Source organism: Juglans regia, chromosome 3 (genome assembly GCF_001411555.2).
Source record: "Juglans regia cultivar Chandler chromosome 3, Walnut 2.0, whole genome shotgun sequence".
NCBI classification, from domain to species: domain Eukaryota; kingdom Viridiplantae; phylum Streptophyta; class Magnoliopsida; order Fagales; family Juglandaceae; genus Juglans; species Juglans regia.
In genome coordinates this window covers 23,843,662-23,860,365 of record NC_049903.1, presented here as the reverse complement: position 1 = coordinate 23,860,365, position 16,704 = coordinate 23,843,662, and the positions used below count along the sequence as shown (strand labels likewise).

General features: G+C 37.7%; 1 protein-coding gene across 2 annotated transcripts in view; it reads left to right on the top strand.

Annotated features, from left to right (window-relative positions):
• The window catches only part of LOC109000863 (valine--tRNA ligase, chloroplastic/mitochondrial 2), a 52,250-nt gene extending 48,547 nt beyond the window's left edge, over nt 1-3,703 (top strand). The window contains exons 14-19 of one of the 2 annotated variants that reach the window (XR_004801148.1): nt 160-264; nt 369-470; nt 1,305-1,377; nt 1,512-1,678; nt 3,053-3,410; nt 3,541-3,703. Coding sequence is in view for 1 of the 2 variants with exons in the window: in XM_035688470.1 (XP_035544363.1) it covers nt 160-264; nt 369-470; nt 1,305-1,377; nt 1,512-1,678; nt 3,053-3,181 (576 nt within the window). In the remaining variant the exon portion in view is untranslated. Of the gene's footprint in view, nt 1-159; nt 265-368; nt 471-1,304; nt 1,378-1,511; nt 1,679-3,052 lie in introns of both variants that reach the window. The other variant, XM_035688470.1, reaches the window with a different exon arrangement.
• The last annotated feature ends 13,001 nt before the right edge of the window (nt 3,704-16,704 follow it).

The window sequence follows — 16,704 nt, the reverse complement described above, 5'->3', positions numbered from 1 at the left end:
GATCTAATGCCATATTTTTCACTTTTCCAATTTTTCTCTCCAAAGCCCTGAAATCACCATTATGAATTATGTATCGATCAACTCTTTATCTCTCTCTAGCGTAACAATTTGACAGTTGTTGTATCTAGGATTCATTATTTCTTTTAATTGTTTGAACAGGCACTCCCCCAACGAAAAGAAGCTCTTATGGTGTCTCCTTGGCCACAAACATCACTTCCAAGGCATGCCAACTCAATAAAGAAGTTTGAAAATTTACAAGCGTTGGTAAGTATATATGTTCTTCCTTCTCCCTCAACCCCTCACATGTAACCTGTTTCTTTGTAAGATTTCATTACCTTCATTCCTATTTTCTTCATTATGGTTGTTAGATTAGAGCAGTTCGGAATGCTCGAGCGGAATATTCTGTTGATCCAGGGAAGCGTATATCTGCATCTATTGTTGCAAGTGAAGAAGTCATACAATATGTATCTGTAAGTGCTGTCCATTTCTCTATCCACGGTATTTGTATATAGAATTTTGCATTCCCCCGTCTGCATAACTCTCGTGGTATCGTACATGACTGTTTTCGATCGTAGAGTAATCTGCTAAACAATTAGAAATACTACTTTATTCTTGATCCTTGTGCATTTTTTGGTGAATGAGAAAAGTTAATGATGCACTTCATGAAGAGTCCACCATTTGATGGTTCATAACTCATAATATGAGTATCCAATGATCCTAAAGTCTTGACATATTTGTGATCGAATCAGGTTGATAACCTGTCCATGAAATCAAATCTTTCAATATAGTGGAACTTAGTTTGTTAAAACAGACATTCTATTTATCTTTTCTTTAATAGGCTGGAAAGTCTTGTTATGCTCTTCTTTCTGAATTATGTTGTCATGAATTTGATCTGTCTCTGCATAGTTGTTTTTGTATCTGATTTTGCTGCTTTGTGGCTAAATTTGAGAATTTTGTGTGTTTTTGGTGTTTGTGAAGGTGATGGGGTCCACTTAAAGTAGAAACTTTTCCTTTTTCTTCTGAAGGTGGTGGGATCCACTAATGATTAGATGAAATTATGTTGGAGAGGAAAAATGATTTTGGGGTAAAAAAAAATACTAGTGTTGAAAGCTGAAAAATGAAAAAAAATTTGTTGGGGAACATCATCCATACTTGTCTGTTAGCTATCTGATACATCCAGTTGATACTGTTTAATAACCTGGCTATGTCCATGGAGGTTACTTTAATCATATATGGACACTTGGCAGTGTGACTTTAGGTAGAAGTCCAGCACGTCTTTCTAAGTATACATTTGTGTGATGCAGAAGGAAAAAGAGGTTTTAGCGCTTTTATCCCGGCTAGATGTTCATAATGTTCATTTTACAAACATTCCTCCAGGCATGTTTCCTTTCAAATCTTTTTACCTTTTGGCCAAGAAGTGGATTTGTACTTCAATTATGTATGTTTATCAATTGGTTTCTGATGACGAAGTGCTGAACCAGTTGTTTCAATGAATTTTTATATAACTTCAGGTGATGCAGAGCAATCAGTCCACTTAGTATCTGGTGAAGGACTCGAGGCATATCTCCCTCTTACTGACATGATCGATATATCTACGGAAGTTGAACGTCTTTCTAAGCGTCTTTCCAAGATGCAGACTGAATATGATGGACTAAGAGCTCGCCTAAGTTCTCCCAATGTATGAACTCATTTACTTCTTGCCAATGCCCTTTAATTGCATTTGCACGAAGTATTCTGCATTTCCAGCAATGCTTTTAGCTACTGCAAACATGTTAGTTAGTTAACAAAGCACTAAAATTTAATTCAGAGGCACAGAGTGCTATTGCATTCCCAAAACAGTCCACTAGTTTTTTTTTCATCATTTTAAATCCCTATCCTTGGGGAAAGGAAGAAAGAAGATAAACCAAAATCTTCCTGCTCAAAGAAGTTATATAATTGAATACAATCAGACCTATTGTTCTGCATCTCCCGTCACCATGAAGAAAAGAACCCAATGAATGAAACTGCCTACCCATCATTAAGCGATCAAGTTTGCCCTTGGCTTCTTGGGGTAGTTTTTTGGCTTTCCTCCAACCCCCACCATTTACTGTTCCTGGGGAAAGTGACAGAACTATGGCAATTATCTGTTTCCACCGCTGACTGCAAAGACGGTGGAGGGAATACGACTAATTATCTGGCATTTATGAGCAACACTTTGGCCTACCGACCATTCCGTGTGAGCTTTTATATCTATTTGGTGATCTTTCAAAGGTCTTTGGTCACACCATATAATATCTTACTCTACATACTTTGAAAACTTTTGAAACAAGTTGAAAGTTCAAATAGGAAATCAGGAAGTTTTTTTTTTTTTACCCGGGAGAGCTGATAACCCCCTGCAGTGGTATCTAGGACGAGCGAGTAGTTTAAATACTAAACTAATATTGTACTATAAGAAAGGATATGTACTGTAGGATACTGATTCTATTAACTTTATTTAACTATTTTAAAGTTAATCCTTTTACACTAATTGTATTAGACAAATATGGAAAAATGTGGTGTATAGCGAGGCACTTCCGTATAAATTGTTTTCTAAATTGAATTCTTTCTTCATAAAAATGAAGGAAACGAAGAGGGATGTTGCTAAGGAAAATCACATAAATTGCTAACGCATTCCAATATTATTGTCACTGGATATCATCCTGACATCAGGTATATTAGCTGGGGGCTCTGGCCATTATACCATATTTATTCTAGAATGAATGCCAGAATTGTACGAGCATTCATATTGATAGTTTTTCCTATTCTCCGCATTGGATGTAATAACTTACATGTCCCTTTCCTTTCTTCTCCTATAATTTCTGTAACTGGACATGGTTATGAAATTGGTCATAATTCCCCTAGAAAGCCATCACCATCTTCGTGATGGAAGATTGGCAGTTTTCCCATGCCATGGTGAGGTGGAATCTGGGGAGTGAACCACTTTATTTTGCACAGGGTCAGCCATCATATTACCTTCCTTTCTTAATTATCAGCATGATGTGCACCTCTTACGATCTCTTTCTGCTCTCTGCAGTTTGTGGAGAAAGCTCCCAGTGATGTTGTCCGTGGGGTTCAAGAAAAAGCAGCAGAAGCAGAAGAAAAGATAATTCTCACCAAAAATCGTCTAGCTCTCCTCAAATCAACCGTTCTAGTTACAGAATAAGTTACACCTGTGATTCTCGATTCCGTCTCTGGAGCCCTAATTCTCTCATCAATGGATTTATCTCAGTTGCTTGAACAAACTCTAGTTTCTAAGTTTTTCAAGCATGAGTATTACATTGTCTTCGTCAAAATAGATTTAGTTCAGCGGCTACTTGCAACCACCCAATGTCTATGCAGCGGGTAGCAGGGATGTGTAAACTTCCCAAAATGCCAGAAAGCTTGCATCAATGGTAGCTTCTTTACTATACAAGTTACAGAAGTAAATTGAATTGGCTGTTGTGATGGATGTCAAATGTATTCATTCTTTTAGTGCCAAAGCTCCACATTTTTGTTGTGTTGATGTCTCACTGATGCTTCCAGGCTGTCTGTCTGTCTGTCTGTCTATGCCTGCCTCTCACCCTCCCTCCATCGGGCTTCTTCTTCGTAGTCCACTGCCACCAGAGACCAGGAGCATCATCTGTTGTTTTCTCAAGATTTGAACTCTGGAACTATATATATATATATCGGAAGAGTGGTGCTATTCTGCCGCCTGAGTCTTACCGCCAGTTGCTTTTGTAACTTTTTTTTTTTTTCATTTTTCTATTCATATTTTTTTAATATATTTAAATATTTTAAAAAAAATACATCAATATACTTAAAATCACTTCTTTAATCACTAAGTAAAATAATAATAATAATAATAATTTATCAATTGGTACACTTGAATGGTACTATTGGGGCGGCAAAATAGATTTTCTCATATTGGAATTATCTGTTACGCTTCCAATAAATAACAGTAATGTAATTTAGAGCTAGACTAATCAAAGTCACACATAACATGCAGGAATAATTAAAGTTGATTAAAAACAATACATAAAATTATTTAAATTGCTTTTAGATTCTTTCAAGTTTGTTCGATCTGAGTTCGAGTTTATAAAATTTTGGATGAAAATTGCTACTAATGGCAAGAAAAGAAAACTATACTCGTACAGTGAAAGTAAAAAGGCATTGCAAAATTACTTTGCTCTTTCACTGTTTGACCAAATGGTGAAAAGGCAAGAGAGAGAGAACCTAAAATGAGTCATGTTTCCCGAAAGATGCCAATTGGGTCCAAAAGAAGAGCTCCTGAGAGTCATTAACCAGAGTCAAGGAAATTACTTTCTTCTAGTATAGATTTCTATTAAAACATATGCTATATCCAGTTCTTTTTTTTTTTTTTCGGATTTGATATTCATGTTTGATTCGGCTTTTATGTGTGAGCATACTTTTGCTATATTTTTCTATTTAAATTTCAATTGATCCATTAGCGAATGAAGCAGATATATCTAATAAGACCTAACAGTGCATTCTAATGTAATTCTTTAAATTTTAAACGGCGAGATTTCATTCAAAACATTACGTAGTTAAATAATCAATTTGGATTGAATAAATGGAAGGGAAAAAAAGATCAGTTAAAATATGCAAAGACCCTCCACGTATTACGTAAATGATAAAATCAAAGAAGTAGAAAAAAAGAAAGGGAAAGACCAAAGACTTCTCAGTTCTCAGTAAGCTCTTCCGAACCTCTCCGTGAGTACCCTTCCGAATACCCACCATCTAGTCATCTGGTTCCCCCCCCCAACCCACAACAGAAGCAGTCACCCATACTTCAAACAGAAAATATATATTGCAGCCTACTGTGTGCTGCAGCCGCAGCACACTCCACTGACTGAGTGTAAAAAAAAAAAAAAAACAGCACGGGTGTGTTGCGGCTACGAGCTGACGCCCAGAATAACTCTACTTCAAATCACACTCTAGTAGGTTGCCTCATCTCTTCATGACCTCTCAATAGGTACACTTTTCACACCACCATCAAAGCAATATGGACGCTACTTTCCTCTTTTCCTTCCCAATAGCCAACGATAAAGATTGTATACTTTCCCAATGTCCATGAAAATTTCAAGGTTTTCACGTGATCTTGCAACACTAGAACCCAGGACAAAGTCTCTCTGAAATAGACCTAGAACTAGGGCTGCAAATGGTCCGGTTCGGTCCATCGGTCCATCATTTTTCCGGACCGAACATCCAAAGGGACCGGACCAGACCGATAGTTATCGGTCCGGTCCGGTCTAGTAGGTTCGACCTTTTTTTTTATTTTTTTAAATAATTAATAAAAAAATTATTTAAAATACTAAATTAAATTAAGTGACTTATTAATGTGGATTATGTAACAAACTCAATAAAAAAATATTTTATATGATCAATGTAAATAAATTAGATGAAAATTATATTATTAATTTATATAATTACTATATAATTAACTAATTGATATTATATATTTATTAATTCATAGAATATTAACAAGTGTTAATAGCATATTTAAAATTTTATATTATTAATAGTGATAAGTTAGATGAAGATATATAAAAATTATTGTTAATTTAAAGAATATTAACAACTATTAATAATATATTTAAAAATTTATATTGTTAATTGTACAATTATTATATATAAAATATTTTTATTTTATTTTATTTTTCATTCGGTCCGGTCCGGTCCGGTCCGGTCCGAAAAAGCCTTGGACCGTGGACAGGACCGAATGTTTTCGGTCCTCTAAAATGTGGACCGGACCGAACTGGTCTGGTCGGGACCGAAACGATCGGTCCGACCGGACTGTTTATCACTCCTACTTAGAACATACAACTTTTTGACTGCAAATCTATGGACTTTCTCTAGAATTGATCCTAGGCTCCATACTTGAAACTGACTACACTTCTTGTGTAGATTACTGTTAAGTGCCTTCTTCCTTTGAACCCAAGAAAGTGCAGAACATAAAATGCTAATAAAGCAGATTAAGAAGTAAGGAAGGAAGAACCAAGAATCTACTTTAACTGCTAGAAGAGATTTTCGAGCAATCTCCAAGCTCCTTACAATTCAGACTCAACTAGTTCTTCGATCCCCTCTGCATACCCCAAACCTTCCTTTTATAGAACAAATTCATGATCTAACGAACTAACAGAATCCAACTAACTCTAACTTCTGTTATAACAAGAAAGATAAAACGACGTCGGCTTATTAACAAAACGCACCGTTTAACTAAAGCCTTATTCTTTACATGAATTCAAACCCATCGTTTCATTAATTCCCTAAACGCCCCGTTTGATCTTGGTAGTTAATCCCGTTGCTTACACACTTTGATCTTCATACGTCTGCTTCCCATTTCTTCACCCAGAACACACTTCACATTACATTCTCCCCCTCTTAAAGGACTTGATCACAAGGCCTTCAACTAGAACACACTTCACAGCACAGTTCCCACAAGGTGTGGGTAGAGTTGTCTCAACTTCCACAAGCTTTCCCAAGAAGAATCCTCCACTGCAGCCCCCACCCAACTTACAAGCACTTCTGTCACAACATGGTTACCACTCTTTGAAACTCGTCTATCCAAAATTTTCTAAGGCTCAGGTTGTAACTGACCATTCGAATCAGTGGGAGGTAATGTTGGTAAGGGTACAATATTCTGGCCAATTTTCTTTTTTAAACAAGACACATGGAAAACTGGGTGTATTTTCGATGAGCTAGGCAAGTTAAGTTTATAAGCAACAAATCCCAATTTCTTCACAATCTGGAAGGGCCAATAAAATCTTAGAGCTAGCTTCATGTTATGCCTCATTGCCATTGACTTCTGCGTATAAGGTTGGAGTCTTAAAAAGACCCAATTACCCTCTTCAAAAGATCTTTCACTTCTATTTTTGTCAGCATAGAATTTCATCCTATGCTGTGCCTTCTTCATATTATCTCTCAATAAGTTCCACAATTCTTCCCTTGACCGCAGTTGCCTATCAACAACATCATTAGAACAAGTACCTGATACATAGGCCATCAATTTAGGGGGTGCATACCCATAAAGAGCTTCAAATGGGGACATTTTGATGGAAGAATGCATAGTGGTGTTGTAACACCATTCAGCAAATGGTAACCATGAAGTCCATTCTTTGGCTTTTGACTGCAATAACACCTTAAGTACCCTTCCAAGCATTTTATTCAAGGCTTCTGTTTGACCATCTGACTGAGGATGGTAAGAAGAACTGAAATCCAAGGAAACCCCTTGCATCTGAAATAACTGTTTCCAAAATGAACTAGTGAAAACTGCATCACGATCAGAGACAATTGATCTTGGTAGCCCATGCAATTTGAACACCCCAGAAAAGAAAACTTGAGCAACCTTAACAGCTGTATAAGGATGTGAAAGGGGAAAGAAATGGGCTGATTTAGTTAATTTGTCCACCACAAAAAAAAAGCCACAGAGAACCCATTAGAATTGGGTAAACCATCAATGAAGTCCATGGAAATATCCAACCATGGAGATTGAGGTATAGAAAGTGGTTGTAAGAGACCAGGGTACTGCACATTTTCATACTTGCTGACTTGACAAACCTCACATTCTTTAACCAATCTTCTTACATCTTTCCTCATGCCTTCCCACCAAAAATCTCTCCTTGCCCTTTGTAGAGTCTTATGATACCCCACATGACCTGCCTGGGGATTGTTATGGATGAACTGCAGAACCTTGGATTGGAATGAAGTAAAAGGAATGACAACCAACTTCCCTTTCCTCAGCAACAAACCTTGCTGAATAGAAAAATGTTTTGGTGCCTCCTCACCTTGCTGCAACTTAGTCACAATTGCAGAAAATTTAGAACAGGAGGAATAACTTCCTTTCAGCTCTTCAATCCACAAAGGAGTTGGAAAAGAAATCATTGCAAACACTGCTTGTTCTTCCTCATCTCTTCTCAAAAGGGCATCAGCCACCAAGTTCTCTTTGCCTTTCTTGTAATCAAATGAAAAGTCATAACCAATCAGTTTAGACACCCACTTGTGCTGTGACTCAGTGCTTGTCTTCTGCTCAACCAAAAACTTCAATGCCTGTTGGTCAGTTCTGATTTTGAAGGAGTGGCCCAATAAGTAAGGTCTCCATCTCTGGACAGCAGACCATCTCTGGAAAGCAGACACTAGACCTAAAAGCTCTTTCTCATATGCGGACAAAAGTAGTGCCTTTCCTTTTAAGGCTTTGCTATAAAAGGAAATGGGCTGAGAATCTTGCATCAAAACTGCCCCAAGGCCCACACCTGAAGCATCACACTCAATGGTGAACACTTGGTGAAATCTGGTAACATCAACACAAGAGGATTGCTCACAGCTGTTTTCAAGAACTCAAAGGCAACAACAACTTTATTATTCCAACAAAAGGAATTTTTCTTCAACAAATCTGTTAAAGGTGCTGCTATGGATCCATAACTTCATATGAATTTTCTATAATAACCTGTTAATCCTAAAAACCCTCTTAAAGACTTCAAGATTTTAGGAACTGGCCATTGAACCATGGTTGCTATCTTTGCAGCATCAATTTGTACCCCTTTTCCAGAAATAATGTGGCCCAAGTACTCTATTTCATGCACACCAAACTTACATTTAGACATCTTTGCATAAAGTGTGTTGTGATGCCCCGTATTTTAGTGTATTTTAATGAATGAATTATTTTTATTGATTCAGAATTTATTCTCTTATTTTAAAATTATTGGATTTTTAGTTAGCCTATTTTTATGATTTTTAGTTTACGAAAATTATTTTTTTGAAGTGCTTTCTTTAAATTAATTATTGTTATGTGTTTAAATTTCTTCTCGAATTAAATTAACTTGTTGTTGTGTTTAATTATTTATTTTCATTTTAATCACTGGGTTTGAATTATTTTATTTCATTTGCTGTTTTAAAATCGTTTCCGTTGGATCATTTTTGTGACCCAAGTTATGAGGATTGGACCTAATTTATTTTCCTATATTTTCTCTTTCCTCTTTTCTTTTTCCTTCCTTTTTCTTTTCTTCCTTTCTTTTCTTTCTTCTTCTTCTTTCCCCTCCCGCGCGACCCAGCCCCTCCCTCTCCCCCGAGCATTTTTTTCGTCCGCCCAGCCCACCGCCTCCGTTCCACTGTGACTTGCACCGCCCAGCCCAGCAGCTCCCCCACCCACCGGCGACCTTCCCCCTCCTATCTCAGCCTCCCCGGCGCCGCCGTTAGCCTCCACGCGCCACACGAAGCCGCGGCCTTCTCTTCACTCCAGCGCCGCCGTCGCACCACCGTTGGCCACCATTTCTTCACCACTTCATCCTCGACCTCCAAGCAACCCATTGGACCCAACCCCACCTCCGATCCGTCACCGGTGAAGCACATCCAACTCCATTTCCGTTTTGGGTATTTTTGGCATTAAACCACCCTTTGCGCCGCCACCCACGGCCAACCATCACCTCCACTAGGTTCACCGACATCCCTAGGCCCTACCCTATCAATTTCGGATCTTCGTTTGCACCCGTTGAAAAGTGGGTATCTGTGACCCACGGCCACAGTGTATTTTGCACTGTTCCGTAGCTGTTTTTCCACTTCTTGCACCTCCGTGATCTTCCAGAAATTATTATATAGCATTGTAAGTATTTTTCAAAGAATTCTTGTGAATTTAATGTATTTTTGCACTAGCACATTACACTGTATTTAATTGCTGATTGGTTTTGCCGAACTGAGTCCGAGGAGTAACGGGGTTGATTGGATTGGGTGATGGAGTTGTTAGTATGATTGGTTTAGACTATGAGATTTGCTGGCGGTTCGGGTTTAAATATTAGTGTTTTGTGTATGACGTGGGTTGTGGCGGATATTGGTGATTTTAGGAAGTGATGATATATTTTGGGATTATGAAGGTTTTAAGTTTTGAGAAATTTAAAATAGGTTATTTAAGAAGCTTAGGCTTAAATATCGAAATACATGATTGATTGGAAACTTACGGAAATTACGCCATTATTTTTATAGGTGACGATCTATAGTCGGCTCGACATTTTTGAGGAAAATTTTGGAAAAGTTAAGTCGTCCAGGTAAGCGGGGTTCCTATGCTAGATTTGCATAAAAAGAAACGAACTAAGGTTGGTTTGTAAAAATGTGCATGTTGTTTTAAAAAGAAAAAGTGAAAAACAACCTCAGTATATGTTTTAATGTTTTTTACATGAAATGTGCAGACATGAGGAATATTTGACATGTTTATGAAATATGCAAAAGAGCGAATATGATATCATTGAAATTTTTATGCATGTGATATGAAATGATTTGGATCTGTTTTTGATCAAATAGAAATGATATTAATATGTTTCGCACGTGTTTTGATATGATATGGATATGATAAAACTTTGGCATACTTATCTGTTCTGAATATGGTTCTGATATGTTGATACTGTTAATGTGATATGGTTGGTACCACCATGATATGATATGAGTGCACCCACTTTGGAAACAAAGTGGTCTTTTTACGTGTTCTTTCCTGTGTGCACACTCGAGACTCCGAGATTGAAAAAGGGGAAGTTTACCACATGATACTGCCTGGTTTGGCCACCGGGGATAGCACAACCTTACCACGGGGGTTAAACATGGTATATGATATGATATGATAAGATGAAGATGTTCAATTATGTTATGCCAAGGCATTTTTGAATATGAAATGGATCCTCAAATATGAATTGTTGACTTGAGTATGAAATGATTGAAAAGTCGCTCTGATTTTCTGATAACACGTTTTCTGAGATCTGCATATAAAAATAAAATGTTTTGTTTCTGCATATTGAACTTTCTGAAAAGGCTCATGTTTACATGCTAGTATATGTTCTCTGCTTACTGAGTTGTTGATAACTCACCCCTTATCTCCACAATATTTTTCAGATGATTTGAATATTTCAGTTGAGGATCAAGGATATGGAGCATGGGTGAGAAGAGTTAAGAATGATGGTTTAAACATAGAAGGTTTATATGGGTATTGAGGATTTTCATTCAGTAAGCTTGTTGTGCTCTGATGATGTGATTTGTTGGGAGATTGATGTTTATATTAAATTTTGTATTGTCTTAGAATAGTTATTCTGGAGTAATTGATGTAAATATATGAGTATTTTGTGCGATTGAGAAAAATTAGAATTTGTACTATGTGGAAGGAAAATGATTTTTAAGTGACATGAGTTAACTCTCCGGACCCCGGGTACGGGGCATTACAGTTGGTATCAGAGCCTAGGTTTGAGATTCTGCAGACTATAACATGAGGTTTTGGATATCTGTTGGTTTAAGGAGTAATTTCATACTTGGGGTATAGAGATTTGAGGACTAACTCTTCACACCTTCCCTGGCTCAAAATCTTATCACCATTGGCCACCCTTACTTGCAGACTGTAGTCTTTTCTGACATTCAACTTAGCTTCTTGGACTACCAAAGGATCCAAAAAGTTATGTGTGCTTCCAGAATCAATAAGAATTTCGACAAAACAAGGGCCAATCTTACCATGCAGCCTCATAGCATTTCCATTACTGCACCTAGAAATGGCATTAACAGAAACTTCTAAAGAGCCATCACTATCAGCACAGACCTCCCCCTCCTCCATGATCACAGATTCTTTAAGAACAGGCTGGGAACTATCACCCTCAGCTTGGATCAAATAAACTTTGGGATTCTTGCACACATGACTAGGATTCCATTTTTCTTCACAATGATAACAGAGGCCTTTCTTCCTCTTTTCATCCATTTGTGAAGAAAAAACTCTCCTTGTTGACATCCCATTCTTCTGAAACTTGGAACTATCATCCACAGTTTCCCCATGACTCTTAACAGGCAATGCTGTATTATTTCTCCAAGACCTCCTTGATGGCAAAATATATTCCTCTTGAATCTTAGTAAGGCCAAAGGCAGCATTAAAATTTATTGGATTAAGCATTTTTACAGGAAGTCTAACCTCATCTTTAAGACCACTCATAAAACAGCTTAGTTTATGCTTTTTTGACAAACCTTTCAGTCTATTGGACAAGGCTTCAAAATGTGCTTTGTAATTAGCCACAAAAGACACTTGTTTCAATCTTGTTAAGGCCTCCATAGGATCATCATAGGATGTAGTACCAAACCTGACCAGCAAGGCTTTTACAAAGGATTCCCACGTTGTAAAAATACCTCCATCCACTGCATCTTGGTACCATACGAGGGCCTTACCCTCCATATGATATGAAGCCATTAAAAACCTCTGATTCATCGAAACTTGATGATATTCAAAGTATTGTGGATCCATGCTTCGGGATTAGAGCCATCAAAATGAGGAAATTCGAGTCTAATACCCCTTGGAAACCTCTCCTCTTGATTCAAACGTCTACCAAACAAACTTTCTTCATGATTCTCCTCCCTGCGAGAATTTACTTGCTGAAACTCAACCAACGACTTCAACATATCAGACAATTGATCGAGCCTTCCGTGAATGCTATTAATAGCATGGTTGTGGTCCTCTAATTGCTTCAAAACAGCTTCCTGTTGAGCCTTTGAAGTAGCTGCGCGCATGCTTTCAGCCATGGATCGCCAATCTGATACCAATTGTTAAGTGCCTTCTTCCTTCGAACCCAAGAAAGTGCAGAACATAAAATTCTAATAAAGCAGATCAAGAAGTAAGGAAGGAAGAACCAAGAATCTACTTTAATTGATGGAAGAGATTTTCGAGCAATCTCCAAGCTCCTTACAATTCAGACTCAACTAGTTCTTCGATCCCCTCTGCATACCCCAAACCTTCCTTTTATAGAACAAATTCATGATCTAACGAACTAACAGAATCCAACTAACTCTAACTTCTGTTACAACAAGAAAGATAAAACGACGTCAGCTTATTAACAAAACGCACCGTTTAACTAAAGCCTTATTCTTTACATGAATTCAAACGCATAGTTTCATTAATTCCCTAAACGCCCCGTTTGATCTTAGTAGTTAATTCCGTTGCTTACACACTTTGATCTTCATACGTCTGCTTCCCATTTCTTCACCCAGAACACACTTCACATTACAATTACTTCTCTAGCCTAGGAGCTTCACCAAAAAAATTCCTTTGGATCAAAATTAAATTCAAAGCTTCTACCCCAGGCAAGAAGGGTATTTCCTCCCTAGACGTAACAAATCCCCTACAAAAGTCTTATTCAAATATAAACGTCTTTCAAACTTTTGATATTCCTATGGATGTCTAGGTCACACGCACCACCAATGCACGTTCTCTTTAGGGCCATAAGAGATATTCAGTGACACTCCTAAGTCACCACTTGGGATATAATGGAGACTTAGAAAGTCGGGACATGCAACACATAGTTACGTACCCATTTTCATGACAGTTAATATGCAATGCATCCTAGTATGCAACTTGCAGTATGCAATAATAATAGTGAAATAAGGGTGACTAAAAAAACTTATGCCAAAATGAACTAAAACATCCCAATAGCATTAATAATCATCATAAGTTTAAATTTAAATGTAGCATATCCTCAATACATAATACCTAATATAACAAGTCTTCATAGTTAGATCAACTCTTTCATCGTAGAAGAGTTGATCAGAAGACTTGATCTAACTATGGATGGGGCTTGTAGGTCCTTGGGATGGGGCCTCAACTATGCATTTCCTTGCTTGCAAAGCTGAGATTAGAGAGGGCGTACCTTTCACAGTCCCTCCCGTATAACGGATCTGCCTAACTTCTGGTGGATAAAAAATAATCTCATTATTTCGGCAATCTATCCCAACATAGTGCTTGGATAACTAGTCCATCCCTAATATCACATCGAACCCCAATAAATTGAAGATGGTCAAGTCTGCTTCCATAACCCTTCCACCTAGGCTTAGCGGGCAGTCCTTAAGGACTCAGGTACATGTGACCACACTTCTGTCAGGAATCGAGACTACTACTGCTTGAGGTAATGATTTGATTGGTAAGTTACACGTTCGTGTAAATGCCGCTGACACAAAGGACCTCATGGCGCCAGAGTCAAACAAGGCACATGCCGTATAATCATATAGGGTGATTTTACCTAAAGCACATATACTTAGCAGCTAAATTATAAGAGCTAATTTCTACAAAGAGAGGGGTATTAAGGAAAATACCAATGATAATTCCTGCTTCTTCATCTTCTAGTACCTCATCAACTTCACCAGGGTTGACAGTGTAAACGTGAGCTTAGGTGGGCAGCCTCTAATTCGGCTGGTTGTTAGGAGCGTTCGTTCCGCCTTGTTTATTCTGTAGGCATTCTCAAATCATGTGCCCTGGTTGTCCACACCAGAAACATACCCCTAAACCTACTCAGCATTCTCCATAGTGAATTTTTCCACATTTCTTAAAGATAGTAGGTGGGGTTGTCATGATGCCTTTGCCCTTCTTGGCTCCTTGTATTATTTAGCATTATTCCATAATGCTAAGAAGGGAGAAACCCTATTTTGCTCTAGGCTAATCTGGGATGCAATGCTTCGTTGCTTTGCTTCTGTTTTAGCGGCCACATTAACTAACTCCTGGAAGTTATTAATGCAAAATCAGCTATGTAATTGTGAATTCGGGGTTGAAGTCCTCCTTGAAACTTCTGCGTCTGCATCTTCTTGGTGGCGATCAGGTGTGGAACAAACCTTCCCAGCTCCATGAACTTCGCAGTGTATTGTTCGACTGTGAAGTTTCCTTATACTAAAGTGGCAAACTCTAGTGCCTTCTGTTGTTTCATCAATTCTAGAAATAATCGATTATCGAACTCTTCCTTGAACCTTTCCCAGGTCAAAGCAGCGATGTTGCCTAATTCCCTAATTAGCAGCTGCCGCCTGGTTTCTCACCAGATATCGACTTCACCTTGCAACAGATGCCCTATGTACTACACCTTTTGCTCCTCAATACAGCTCCTGATCTCGAAGGTCCTGTCGAGATCGAGTAGCCACTTGTTGGTCTTCATAGGTCTTTCAATTCCCATGAAATTAGGGTGTCTATATATATTAGGAATTTTCATACAAGCAAGCTTTGTTTTCCATCCGTTCTTACCTTTCTGGGCGTGGCTATTGTTGGTTCTGCCTCATGATAATCTCCTACTGCTGCTTTATTGTCTCCGTCATCTGGCGAATTGCTTCTGCCAAGTCGTGTCCTCCGTCCAACAGGTGGTCCTATTCTCTACGAGCATTAGATCCCTCAGGGTTTCTTTCTCTTCTGTCAGGTGCCATTTTGCTTCAATCGTCCAAATCCTAAGAGGTACGTGTATGAGATCTAGCTCCAACTTCAAGATTCAAGCCCATCCAAACTAAAAGATTCAAACCTACACTTTGGAATATCATTCCTAAGGACATGTTGTTTTACCAAAGACATAATTGCTCTAATACCACCTGATAACACCCCCAGGTCACTGCTTGGGATGTAATGGAGACTTGGAGTGTCAGAGACATGAAACACATGGCTACATACCCATGTTCATGATAATTAATATGCAACTAGCAGTATGCAATAATCTCAACGGAATAAGGGTAACTAAATAAAACTCATGCCAAAATGAACTAAAACATCTCAATAGCATTGATAACTATCATAAGTTCAAAGTTAAAGGTAACATATTCTCAGTACAGAACACTTAATCTAACAAGTCTCTATAGTTAGATCAACTCTTTCATACGCTCTAAAACATGAAGGGTTAGGACTATGAACATCAAAATCAAGTTTAATCTTCGCTCCAGGTCTGGCTCCTCTTCTACCATTCCGGAGGGAATGGTAGTGGGACTACCATAGTGAGATTTCTTGAAATCTCAATAAGTTAACAACCAACATGCACAAAGATAAATTATGCATGACAAATGATAAATATGACATGAATGCATGTAGAGGAATCTTTATTATTTTCCCATTTAGCTTTTTTTTTTTAAAAAAATTTTTCAAGTGATACGAAAAATATTGTTGATGCACATTTTCTTACAGAGAACATCATCTTTCAAAAATATAACCTTTCATCATCATTAAGCCATCATTAGCATTGACATTAACATCATAACATATGGTATTATCACAGTTATTCATATGCACTGTGAGTACCTACTGGTGACCATAGTATATAACTCATGTTGAAACTACGTTGTCAGCAGACTCGTTCTCAATGAATTGGTAACATAACATAACATTTCATCATATCATAACATCCATCATAACGTATGCACCCACCAGCGTTAAGTGTCATAAAAGACTTCACTCTAGTATTATTTAAAAAGAATTCATTCGAAACCCGTTGACGATTCTTTATCAACCTAGGGATTTCCAGCCTATTCTTATTCACTCTAGAGTGGACATAGGAGTTTCACTAGGATAATTCCCTACCCTAGCCTTTGGGGTCATGACAAAAATTTCTTTTCATGTAATATTTGAAATATTTTTCATGACATGTGCTTGTAAAGTATGATTTATGTGAAAATGACAATTTCGTATAATATGCTAAAATGGTGAAAATTACATATGTCATGGACGCAAGTAATCAAGTACTCAATGTATCATAGAACATGATGTTTCATGCTCAAAACAACATTTATAGCATGAATGTGACATTTATTAATAAATCATATATAAATTATCAAAGTATAAGTTAGAGGCTAACTTACAAACTGTCTAAAGTTAGAGAATCGATGCGGATGTAATCAAAGTTATTCAAGTTAGTGGCAAATCTTCCTTAGTAGGATTTGAACTACTAAGGAATA